This window comes from Diachasma alloeum, unplaced genomic scaffold (assembly GCF_001412515.2).
Source record: "Diachasma alloeum isolate Michigan unplaced genomic scaffold, Dall2.0 Dall_scaffold_01814, whole genome shotgun sequence".
NCBI classification, from domain to species: domain Eukaryota; kingdom Metazoa; phylum Arthropoda; class Insecta; order Hymenoptera; family Braconidae; genus Diachasma; species Diachasma alloeum.
The window spans coordinates 1-13,173 of record NW_021681889.1 but is presented as its reverse complement, the minus strand read 5'-3'; the positions used below and the strand labels follow the sequence as shown (position 1 = coordinate 13,173).

The window sequence follows — 13,173 nt, the reverse complement described above, 5'->3', positions numbered from 1 at the left end:
AATTCCAAATTCAGATCTTGTTATATAAATATTCGTCGCACGTCTTGTTTGAGAATCTTATGGCCATTGGAACGCAAACTTTCGTCTGTAACTGCAGGGAAGGCCTAGCTGTTCTCCAAGAATAGGTCCTGATTTTCTGTATGTCTCCTTATTCATCATTTCATCACTTAATGCTGTACTGTCATCACATTCCAAATCTTGCAAAACTCATTTTGATTTTTTTTTTTTTCATTTTTTCGATGAGTTGACAATTTATCATCCTTTTCTCGTCTAATTATGGTGTATATTGAATGTGAATACTTGAGTGAAGGCCCTTGGACGATGCCCAGTTTGAAGTTCTGACATAAATTTACAACGAATTCCATCAAAAATAAAAATAGTATTTGTTAAAACAAAATATTTACTATTTATATCCTTTCCACTGCACCAAGATAGAAAAAAAAATTGGACAAAATTGTGTAAATGTAAAGGTTATCTATAAAAATGAGTAATTTAATAATTTTTTTTCGAAAAAGTGGTCTCTTTCGGAGGCGAATCGTCATCGCTCTGATCGCGTTATGGAGTTAATTCGCGGAATTACATGCCTCAATTTATAAATTATTCACGAGTTGTTACGCTTGAGACATCTCCTTTTTTTTCTCGCGTTTTTTTCAGAGATTTCTGTAGTGACACCTGCCTTGTACTTTGAACCATAATAGCCACATCGTCAAGATTGAATGTTGATTCACGATGATTTTCTAGAGGCATGTGCATTTTTAAGTTTAAGTGCTCTGCGATAGAATGCGAGAATTTTGCTCTTATTTCAATAATTGTTATTATTATAATTTTGGTACATACCTCTGTCTGAGGAGGGGATCCACACCAACAGTGGGCTCATCGAGAATAAGGAGCTCTGGATCGTGCATAAGGGCAACAGCAAAAGATACTCGTCTTTGTTGTCCTCCGCTGCATCATCAATAAAAGTAAACATTGAATATAAATTTGATAAATAATTTCGGAAATTTATAAAATTTTCATCGTGGAGGGAACCTTTGCAAATTTATTCTTGACACTTTTAAATTCGAATAATTTAATTTAAACTGGATTTTTCTTTGAATAGAAAGTACGCATATATATAAATGAATGATTCCTCCATCGCCATATATTTTAGAATCAATTGAGAAAGACTAGAATTTTATAGCAATATAACATGAAATATGAGCTCATATGAATTTCTCCAGAAATTCCACATAAATTATTATACGTGAACCCGGATTCGAAATGTTCCATAGTCTTGTATTTATCTCGGTAACAACTGATGGATTTTGGAGTATGATATTCTAATAGGCACACCAATCGCTTTCCTACTATTATTTGTTGATTGTAGTACCGCGTGAAATTTTCGAGATTCTCATTGCGTTTCATGCACTCAAAGACTCTTAGAATGTAATTTATGCCTGATTAAATTTCGAACGATATTAATTCGTCGATTTTTTTTCGTAAAAAATGCCATTTCTCAAATACCCCGTTAATGTACAATTACGAATTTTCTCAGGTATTCTGTTTTATGTATTCTAATACTCTTAGCCGCAGCGCATGCAAATTATACGGCTGAAAGTGGGAAAGATTTATACATCCAAGAAAAATCATCCTGAATCAAGTTGAATTGAATTATGCCGGGAGTCGACTTATTCCATGTCGGATCCACGACATGAATTAAGTCTGAGTCGAAGAGATGCAAATCGGCACGTCGGTCAGACTCAAGTCGATTTTTTGACTTGATTCAGATCGAGTGTCTGAATAAGCGTAAATCTGACTCTCATGATCCTTAATTTCGACCCTTATTTAGCTCCGATTTTTAAAAAATCTTTACTCTGACCTTTGTTTCTCTTCTACCCCCCTTTTTGGCCTCTATTATTGATCCTTCTTTTCGATCCTCACTTGTGATCCTTTCTCTTTATCCTGATTCTTGAGGCTCATTTCTGTCCCTTACTTCTGACCCTTATTTCCGGGTCTGATTTCTCACTCTCATTTTCCCGAGTAGAAATTTCGTCAGGCAAACCTTTTGGCAGAGAAAGCCCTGCTCCGGTATCGAAACGGTATACCTGATTACGGCATGCCAGATCAGGTCCTGAAGGGGACCATTGCATGTTCACAGTCAGGGCCTTTTGAGCGTACCGTGATAGAGAAAAATTAAAATTACATCAGGCATGTCTGATAAGGGAAATTCCGGGGTCTTTTTCAGCCTGTTTTGATTGAACACGAGTGCTTGTTGAGTATACCGGATACGGCCAACTCGATCCGGCTATGATCAGGACCAGGTAAGGTATGCCGGGAATCCTTAATCTCGAAAATTCTATAAGTTCAATACGGCGAACCTGATCCGGCAATGATCAGGTCCAGATAAGGCATGCCGTACGGGCCTTTTCCACCAAAATTTTCAACCAAAAATTTTCACCAAACAAAGAGTCGAGGTGGAAATGGTACAGGGAAGTGGGTCGGAGGGGAGGGGGGATGATGATCAGGAAAATTATATTAATTGATATTATTCTAGATTTAGTTCAATACTACAATTTTATTGGGAGTATTATTGATATACTCAAAAGAAACGATGATTTTTAAGAATGATACGGTGGTCGAGTGGATAGGGTACAAAACTGCTACGCGGAAGGTCCCGAGATTAAGTCCCGCTCTGGGTGATTTTTTTTTCTTTTTTTTCCCGACCCGCCTATTCTGGGACTTTATTTATTTATTATTATTCATTTTTGGCCCAATTTAATAATTCAGTTAGTAATTTATCAATTTGTAGCAAAGTCTATGCCAGGTAAGGGCGAAACCAGGCCTGTCACGGCCCTTATCAGGTTTAGAAATCAGGTCCTGATCATGCTTTGCGTTACATTTCCTATCAGGCCCTGATGTGGTAACCGTAACAGGGCTGGGTCTTTTCTACGGCACAGCGGACCAGGGCCTGACCAGCCAAGTACTAAAATTTCTACCCGGGTTTGTGACGCTTAGTTTCAACCTTTGTTTCAACTCCTTGTATTTTGTGACCCTTGTTTTTGATCATCACACCTGACCATTATTTTTCATCTTCACATTTGACCCTCCTGATCTTTAGTTTTTTCCTCATTTCTGACCTTCATTTTTTATTGGTATTTCTGCGCTTATTTCGGACCATTACACTTGACTCTCGAGGCCCTTAATTTTGACTCTTATTTCTGATCCTTATGTCATTTCATTATTTAACTTCAGTGTTGATTCTTTTATATTGTCGACCCTTATATAATCCCCCCATTGTATAAGACCCTAAATATAACCCTGTTCAACTATCAATGCAATCCAGCTCTAACAACCTCCCCCCTCTATATATGAGACCTCCCCCCCTTATCGGTTGAGAGCGCACAACCGTTAATAAACAATCACCCATAAAAACCTCTCCCCATGCATGAAATCCCACATATATGAACCCTTCCCATATATAAGCTACTTCCCATATATAACTCCCTAAAATCACGCCCTAGAAACACCTCCCAGGTGAGGAATTCCAAGCTTGACGATGGGAACAAGCTTGTTCCAACCTTGGATATCAAAGCTTGGAAATCTTAGCTTCGACCATGCTCGGTCCCATGGTTTGACCTAGGTAAATCCAAGCTTGGCGTTACCTTGCAGATCCAAGCTTTGATGGAAAGGCTGTACCAAGCCTGATCCAAGCTTGGTAGTCCTAGCTTCGACAGAAGGTCTTCAGTCCAGCTTGATCCAAGCTATGATACCTAGGTGGATCCAAGCTTCGGGATTCCTCGCGAATAACAGCCATGGCGTCAAGGTTGTACGACGCATACTACAAGCTTGAGATTCCTAGCTTCAACAGGGGAGTTCAGCCAAATTTGGCCAAACCTGGGATACCTAGGTAGATTCGAGCTTCATGATTCCTCATGAATACAAGCTATAGCAGCAAGGTTGTACGAAGCCTACTCCAAGCTGAAAATTCCTAGCTTCAAGAAGGGGGTTCAACCAAGCTTGGCTAAACCTGTAATATCCAGGTAGATCCAAGCTTCGTAATTCCTCATGAATACAACCTATAGCATCGAGATTGTACGAAGCATACTCCAAGCTGGGAATTCCTAGCTTGAGCAGGCGGGTTCAGCCAAGCTTGGCCAAACCTGTGACATATAGGTAGATCCAAGCTTCATGATTCCTCATGAATACAAGTTATAGCAGCAAGGTTGTACGAAGCCTACTCCAATCTGGGAATTCCTAGCTTGAACAGGCGGGTTCAGCCAAGCTTGGCCAAACCTGTGACACATAGGTAGATCCAAGCTTGATGATTCCTCATGAATACAAGTTATAGCAGCAAGGTTGTACGAAGCCTACTCCAATCTGGGAATTCCTAGCTTGAACAGGCGGGTTCAGCCAAGCTTGGCCAAACCTGTGACACATAGGTAGATCCAAGCTTGATGATTCCTCATGAATACAAGTTATAGCAGCAAGGTTGTACGAAGCCTACTCCAAACTGAAAATTCCTAGCTTTAACCGCGGGGGTTTAGCCAAGCTTGGCTAAACCTGTGATACCTAGGTAGATCCAAGCTTCGGAATTCTTCATGAATACAACCTATAACATCAAGGTTGTACAAAGCATACTCCAAGCTGGGAATTCCTAGCTTGAACAGGGAGGTACAGCCAAGCTTGGCCAAACCTGTGATACCTAGGTAGATCCAAGTAAGGAAAAATCATAATGAAAGAATATATTTGCTTATTATAATAAGAATATGTTTTCTCATAGTAGGGAAGTCTTCTCATAGGGAGGATATTTTCCTTTCCGTGAAGAAAATATGAAAGAAGATTATAATAATTTTCATACCAGATTTGAATATTAGCGGTGTTAATGTACATAACATAGTTACCATCTAGGAATCCCATAGAGGCACTGGAAGAATCGCGGTTGCTGATGACTAATACATAACATCATTTCATAACCTCACATTTTAATGTGCCCAATAGAATCACAATTCATTCATTGTTTCTGAATCATGTATTCGCTTCCGCCTAAATACTCTAAATCTAGAGATAGAGTAAAGAAACACCGTTATTTAAAAAAACTTCGTGAGCTTGACCATGCTTTTTCTATTGGTAGCGCAAATTACAGTGAAAATAGTGATCAAAGCGGATTGAATGTGGACAGTGCGGATGAGTGGGTAGATTTGCCTGATGATCCATGTGATCAGAAGACTGCTGACATTCAGAAAAACAGTGATTCATTAAGTGATGAGTTTGCAGTGAACGAGCATGGCATCGATGCCTCTATATATGATTATTTCTCGTTTAACAAAGACGGTATTGGAAACAATGACTCCAGTTCAATTCACTTGTCAGCTGACAGCTCAGGGAGAAATTCATCAGCTGAAGAAATGGATATCTCAATCAGTGAAGGTCCTGGAGATGCACATGCACGTATGAAAGCAAAACTACTGAAATGGGCTCTGGATAATTTATCTGGCACTAAATTGAAGACTATTTCTGGAGTGTTGGAGATCGTGAATAGTGAAGGCTACCTTGGAATCCCACGATCAGCTTCTAAATTGTTGGGATTTAAACACAAAATTAAATCCAGACAGAGGATTTGTCATCAAAACACCATCGGTGACTACGTTTATCTTGGGATTAGTAATGGTCTAGAAAGTCGAATTACTCCAGACGTTTTTAATGAAGACAAGATCAGATTACAAGTACATATTGATGGAATGAAGATCTTTAAGCATACTAAGAAACAATTATGGCCAATTGCTGGGAAAGTTTTCCACCCAAATTATGTAGTGACTCCATTCATTATAGCTGCATTGTATGGACGGTCAAAACCGAAAAGCACAAAAGAATTTTTGAAAGATTTCGTACAAGAAATAACGACGTTGATCAATGAAGGGATAACTATTGGAGGACGAAAATATAGTGTTGAACTCATGGCCATAAATGCAGATAGTCCTGCAAGAGCTATGCTGAAAAGTGTTGAAGGACCTACAGCATATTATGGCTGTGAACGGTGCACTATCGAAGGAAAAACAGTGAATGGAAAGAGAGTTTATTCCAAATTGGACTGCTCGTTACGAACAAAAGAATCTTTCACTAATCAAACACAAATTCAACACCACCTGATTGATCCAGACACAAAAAAACTCTTGTGACTCCTTTACTTGATATACCTGGATTCGATCCCATAAAACACGTACCTCTAGAGGTTATGCATTTATTTTACCTCAATGTTATGAAAAATCTTGGCGAGAAATGGATCAGCAGGAGTAAGAATGAATATAAATTACCAAGTGCGAAGCTTCAAATATTCAAAGCGTCGATGGAATTGATTACATCATCCGTTCCAAAGGATTTCCAACGAAAGGAATTTGACGTGGATGACTTTTCTCACTGGAAAGCAACTCAATATTCATTTTTGCTTTTGTATGTTGGGGGAATTATTCTCAAAAATGTTCTTGACATAGACAGATATCAGCATTTTCTGCTATTGCACGTTGCTGCACGAATTCTCTGCAATGATGAATGGGTTGTCAAATATACTCCGATTGCAGGTCAGTTCTTGAGAACGTTCGTCAAATTAATGAGAACATTTTATGGTTTGGATGTCGACACCATGGTTTTTCATCACCTTGGACACGTGGAGAGTGATGCCGAATATTATCAGATGAGTTTAAGTCATTTGTCCGCATTTTGGGGGGAGAATTTTATAGGACAAATGAAAGATCTGGTGAGCTCGAAGGTCAGACCTCTGTCTCAAATTGTTAATAGGATTCGTGCTCTAGATTCGTCTCAAAAAGTGAAACTAACTGAACGTCTGCTGATTCGAGATATTGCGATAGGTAAAACTGTGGAGACAATTAATTTGAATGGAAAAAGGTTTTCATCAGTAGAATCATTCATATATAAAGATAAAATCTTGTATTCTAAATTTCCTGATAATGTCGTACAATTGACCAATAATGAAATTGTTATGATTCAAAAATTATATGTGAAAGAAAAATGCATGAAGGTTGTTAAAAATGCTGATGATATTTATCTCCAAGTTTTGAAATTTGAGAGATCGACAGATGTTTTCACTGCACCGTGTCCTTCAAAGGAAGTTGGAATTTCAAACATCACACAATTGTCTAATTCATATGAATTTGTTTCCCTGCAGAATGTCAAGCAAAAATGTATCGTGATTAATATTGAGGATGAAAACTTTGCAATTTCACTGCTTCACGAATAAGCACCAGGAGCGAATAAACAAGAGTATAATTCGTAATGTTCAATTATGAAGTTGTATTATCAAACAGATCATAAAACATGTCCAATTTTCGGGAGAATTTTTAGAGGTCAGGGAAGAATATGATTGGTTTTGCCAAAATATTACTCAGTTTGATCTAAAAAATTATAGTTAGTGATAGTCAGGAAATTTCGTAATTAATTCCCAATCATTTTCTCCTGGAACTGTTTGAAAACTCGACTGTTCATAGTACTTTAAGAGAAATGATTGCATAAATTTTTCCAACTGTTAGAATTTATCTATCTGTTTCTCGATGAGATGTACGAATTGCTAAATCTTTTCATTCTTTATGTATAGTAAACTGTCATGCTGCTGAAATGGGACTGGAATATTTTTGTACAAATATAGGAAAATGGAAAATTATTGAAACTTTTTAATGCATCAATCATTGATAGACAGAAAATGGAATTTCATGAATAAATAAATATGTTGTTGAAATTGAAAAAAATTATATTTAAGTAAAATACTTCAGTGCTGAATTTACTCGACGTAGTGAACTAAGTTAAAATTTCTGGTATTTGCTTCTACTTTCTTTCTTCATCATTTAATTTATTCTCGCATAAAATCGCAGGTGTATGAAGCACATTGCCAATTAAGAATAATTATCTCAGAATTAACCTTGACTTTTAGGTTTGAGGTTTGATGAGTATAATCAGGTGTGAATTATTACATTAGAAAAGTTATCAATCTATCATTGGCGTCTAAAATCGATGAAATACCTAACAACCCAACAACACATCCAAGACGATTCTCAAAATTGCGATTTTCGGACCTCTGATTTTTTTGAAAAATCGATTCACCCTCTTTTCATCTGATTGAAATGAGAAATTTCAATTTGAAATTAAAGTAGGAAATTGAAAATTAAAATTGAAATTCGAAAATGAAATTTTAAATTTAATCAATAACTTCTCGACCAGTTGCTCATAATTAAGATATCTTACCATACTATTGTAATCATAATTAAGATTTGGAAAGGAGGGAAAAAGATAGAAACTTATACTCTCTAATATTCTGCCCATTGGTATTGGGAATTGCATTATCTGATCCTACCCTGCTATGATTCTCTCTCGACTTCGATTTTTCAAATAGAAATTGATTTTTTGCGCAGTTAAAAATGTTAAAAACTCATGTGGTAGTTTACCTAATTTTTTACATGTGAAAAATAAGAGATAATTTATATAGCCCATCCCTGCTGAGGGTGGAGTGAGGCAAAGAAGAATGGAGGAAGCCAGTGGTGGGGTTTCGATGCTGGTGGAGGTAAGGGAGAGGGGGTAGTTCGTATCGTCAGTAGCGTGAGGAGAAAAGTGCGGTGCGGAAGTCCGTTGTTAGTCGACATAACCTGTGCATTTTACGAATTGCGTCATCCTCGTGTAGCCACCATTACCTTATACGAAATACTCGTCAATTTCTTAATAAGAAGTGTGTGATTATTCCTCCTTTGAAAGACCTCTGGTGCGCTTAATCAAGAGAAAATTACGACTGCGTCATCAGAACCCAAGTGAGTATACAATTGTAAGCGAGAAAGTGCTGCATTATTTCATATTTTCAACTTGCACCATGAATGTTTGCAAATATCATGCTATGTAATGGCAGAGTCACATCCAAGCAAGGATCAAACAAACAGATAACGCGCCTAACCTAAAAAATGACCGAGTCAAAGTGCCTATTTTTTTTAAGGATGAGTGCTGACGACGACGAAGAGCAGAACGTGCACTCGCCCGAGGCGGAGGATCAAGACGAAGAGCCTGTTCCATCTGAGGTGGGAAAGAAAAAAAAAAGAAGAATAAAAAGGAGAAAAAGAACAAGGAAGATGAGCCAAAAGAGCCAGAAAAACCATTTTGTGTCGTTGAGTTCTATGGAGAGACTGATAAGCAAGGACAAAAGTTGATTGAGATCGCAAGAAGCTCGTGGACAGAAGAGGTTGACCCTGTTACAATGATTGGTTTTTGTCGATTCCCAGGGGAAGCAGACTATGGGAGACTTGAAAAATTGGCGAAAACCCAAGTAAACCCAAAACCTTCGTGGGGCAGATTCCGAGTGGAAATTTTGAGCACTGCAGGTGAATTATTGAAATATTGCGTTCTTAAATAACCCGATATTTTCCTATTCAGCTTCAAATTTCATATTTTTGGCTACCCCATAAAAAACATTTCTCAAAGTTTTTTCAGATTTTTTGCTTGTAGATCCTTCAAAAACTTACCAATCGGAACAATTTTTCTCATCGTTGCATAAATTTTTCACAACTGAATCCAAAAAGAATCGGGACAATCGGAAGTTCCATAACTTTTATTGTTTGGTTTTTTTTTTCAAGACAAGCAATCAATTTTTCAGATCTTAGGATTTTTATTTATTTATTTTTTTAATTCGAGTCGTTCTGCAATTAACATAACCAGCCCTAGAATGGGCCCAGTTCTTTTTTTATTATTTTTCTTTAAAAAAAATAATTTCGATTTTTCGATTTTGTTAGAAAAAAATACATTTTTATAATGAAATTCATGTAAAAGACGGGTGCTACTAGAATAAATGAACAATGGGGGGCAATCGATTTTTCTTGTTTTTTTTCNGGGAGCAGCCATGAGCAATGACGTGGGCCCCTCACCAAGAGCTATCTTGGGAGTCGAGTTTCCCATATGCAAATTAGAAGATTTTGAGAAATTTGAAAAGAGTATTGATCCTAAAAATGAAGAAAATGCAGCCAATCCTGATGCCGCCTTGCAAAAACAAGAAGCTTTGGTAATTTTAAATTTTATCGAGCTCTCGAGAAAATACTTTAATTGAGAGGAAAATTATTGAGAAAAAAATATCTTTCGTCAACATAACAATTTTCAGAGAATCACGTATTTTGAATTTACCTCTAAACATCCCCGTTAAGGAGATATTTTTTCTATTCAATTCATCAAAGTCTTTTGTTATACTGAAAACTTCAGTTTTTATTCTTTCGGCAGAATTCAAAGTATGTAAATCCAGCTAGTCAATCTTGTTGAAACAATGGACCATTTACCAAAAAATCTCACCGAAAAGAATTACGTCCCATAACTGTCACATGACAGGCATTTTTTGTGATCTGACAATTTTCAAAACGTGAATATTTTTTACATCCCTCATAGGAATCCATTTTTTCGTGATTCTCTTGACAGACGCCTTATTTTACTAGGTTAATGGTAGACAAATAAAAGAATATTTTCTTTTTTAATTCCAACTTTTTTAGATGAAAAATCAGATTCTATATTTTTTTCAAATTTCTATTTCCGACGCTTTGGATTCAACCGAGAGACGTAAAAAGTGCATTCTTTCAGAATTAAAAAAACAGACCTTGATACAGGGATGAGTTTGACACTTCCATTTTGATGGATTGAATTGAAAGAACGAGAAAAATAATGGGTGCAACCACATCACTGAACTACATCAGTAAATGATGTTGTTTTTTTTCGAATAAATGACCTTAGTGTTCCTTTTCATTCTTTGTTTTAGAAACGGATTATGAAGTCCATTGTACAAGGTACCATGCATTTTGACAGAGACGTCAAGCACATTTTGGGTGAATTAACCACAGCTGATGTTCAAGAACATTACAGTGGGATTGGTCGGAAAAGGAATGGGATTGGGAAGAGAAATTTCAGCCTTACTCTCGTTTTCGCATGTATGAAAGGTGTGTGATTATATGAAATTTTACTTTATATACGTAAATCTATGAGTATTTGAGGGAATAAAATTATTATAAATATTGAATTACAGATGTGCTTGAGAAAAAATATGCAGAGAAGTCAAAACAATTGAATTTTGTGACTGTGACTAGCGAATATTTGGCAGGTTTCGGCAGTCGTGATGGAAGACGAGCAAAACGTAAGAGAGAGGCTGATGAATGAACAACAATTGTACGATTTTTTGCACTGTTGATTTTTTTTAAGATACTTTGAACATTATCCTCAGCGAGGTTGTATCATATCGTACTATATTCTCAATTTATAATAAATAATAATGGACTTCAAATAACGTACTAATTCATTCATATGATCCATCTCCTCCTTTTGGATTCATTTCAAAGCTTGGATGGAGCTTGGAGAGAAGCTTGGATGAACCTGAATCACCAAGCTTGGATGAACCTGAATCACAAAGCTTGGATGAACCTGAATCAACAAGCTTGGATGAACCTGAATCAACAAGCTTGGAATAATCTATTATCAAAGCATGGACAAATCTTGGACAGAAGCTTGGATGAATCTATATTTCAAAGCTTGGAGGGAGCTTGCTCGCAAAGCTTGATCCGCGTTACATTCCTGGTTACCGCAAAGGTTGGCCCAAGCTTGGAGGCAAAGCTTGCACCAAGCTGTGCTAGGGTTGGAACAAGCTTGGATCAAGCTAGGATCCATGGTCAATGCCTACCTGGGCTTGAGCGAAACCGAAAAATTGGCTTAAATTGAGCCGGAAATCGGCGCGAATCAAGTTGAAAAAATGACTTGACACTTTTCTTCTTGAAATAGTTCACTTCTCTGCTCACATCAGACCCGACATTCGGATTCGTGATATCCAAGTTACTCGACTTGAAATAGATCGAAATTCGACTACAATCAAGTAGATGTCAAATTAAATCCAGGGTGCATACACGGAGAGAAATTTTTGATAAAAATTATCCTACCGTTCTATAAAAGTGTATCGTGAGTCATCGTTTCCTCATTTCCATTCCGAAATTTAGTAAAAATTAATGTATAATGATCAAATTTTATTCTACGTTAGAGAAATTTTATCCTGACGCATAATAAATTTTTCATCACGCTGTGACGAAAAGTGAACTTTTCGGCAGGCTCCGCGTGCCTAAAAGTCCAATTTCCGCCACATTGTGATGAAAAATATTGTTCGTAACTCGTGAAAAAATGTTTTTTAGCTCGTGGGATTATATCACTCGCCTTCGGCTCGTGATATAAACCTCACACTCGCCAAAAAATACTTTTTTGCACTCGTTACGAAATATACTATTACCCTTCCAGTCGAATAATTTTTATGTAGATAACAACGAAAATTCTAGAACAGTTGGTAAATTTTACCCTACCGGTACAGTAATTTTTACTCTATCGACACGGTAATTTTTGTTTTCATCAGGATAAAATTTCTCTAACGTAGAATAAAATTTGATCATCATATATTAATTTTGACTAAATTTCGGGATAGAAATGAGGTAATGATGACTCACGAAACACTTTTATAGAACGGTTGGATAATTGTTATCAAAAATTTCTCTCCGTGTATTCGGACCGATGCATCGGTACAGACTCCCTTTATCTTTTATACTCTTCACTTTCTCAGTGATTGAGACCGATATATATGTCGGTTATTGTTTGAATAACACTACCTGAGGAAGTTCGTGACTTCCTCTAACCATTTATTTCCAAGAATTCGTAGCCCCAAGATTAAGAAGTTGGAGGGAGTTGACTGTATAGACGGTTCTTCAATTTTGTGTTGTTTCCTATTTTCTTCCTGAATAAGATCAATTAGGAATATTTCACCTAGGAGGTATAAAAAACCCTGTGCAGATCCTGTGCTTTCCACAAACACATAAAGTATTTATAGATAAGGGTGATGCCACGATGGACGTACCGCAAAACTTATGCAATGCGTGAAACAATCGTTCAACAGTTTTTCGATTATTTTTGACGATTGCAAGCGTTGCGATATGTGTTGTGTTGCATTCATTATGGCAGGACCCTAAAGTCTGCAAACTTTATGTGTGTTTTACGCATAGCGTTAGTTTCGAGGAGCTTATGTGTGAAAGCCGTCCTTGTGAGTAACCTGGCATTGAATGGATGAAGCCAATATCTCCAGTGGTATCGTAGAGACTCCCTACCTACTTATACAGGGTGTTTCAGAAGTACATGTACATCTGAACACCC

At 37.1% G+C, this 13,173-nt stretch overlaps 2 protein-coding genes across 2 annotated transcripts in view; one reads left to right on the top strand and one right to left on the bottom strand.

The window, feature by feature from the left end:
* Positions 1 to 3,793, bottom strand: part of LOC107046736 (ABC transporter G family member 20) — a 33,738-nt gene extending 29,945 nt beyond the window's left edge. The window contains exons 1-2 of the mRNA XM_015269434.1: positions 3,750 to 3,793; positions 838 to 945 (exon numbers count right to left, since the gene is read on the bottom strand). Of these exons, the coding sequence (XP_015124920.1) occupies positions 838 to 945; positions 3,750 to 3,793 (152 nt within the window). The remainder of the gene's footprint in view (positions 1 to 837; positions 946 to 3,749) is intronic.
* A 6,067-nt stretch (positions 3,794 to 9,860) lies between these two features.
* On the top strand, positions 9,861 to 11,154 carry LOC107046735. Its single transcript, XM_015269433.1, has 3 exons — positions 9,861 to 10,021; positions 10,760 to 10,937; positions 11,024 to 11,154. Exons 1-3 carry the CDS (start codon positions 9,863 to 9,865, stop codon positions 11,152 to 11,154), a joined length of 468 nt encoding a protein of 155 aa, XP_015124919.1. The 5' UTR covers positions 9,861 to 9,862.
* Positions 11,155 to 13,173: the final 2,019 nt, after the last annotated feature.

Bases quoted from the DNA above. Each gene is read 5' to 3' on its own strand.
- LOC107046735 (XM_015269433.1), top strand. From the start codon at position 9,863: ATGAGCAATGACGTGGGCCCCTCACCAAGAGCTATCTTGGGAGTCGAG. The intron at 10,022-10,759 runs GTAATTTTAAAT...TCTTTGTTTTAG, and splicing joins TGCAAAAACAAGAAGCTTTG to AAACGGATTATGAAGTCCAT. The intron at 10,938-11,023 runs GTGTGTGATTAT...ATTGAATTACAG, and splicing joins CGTTTTCGCATGTATGAAAG to ATGTGCTTGAGAAAAAATAT.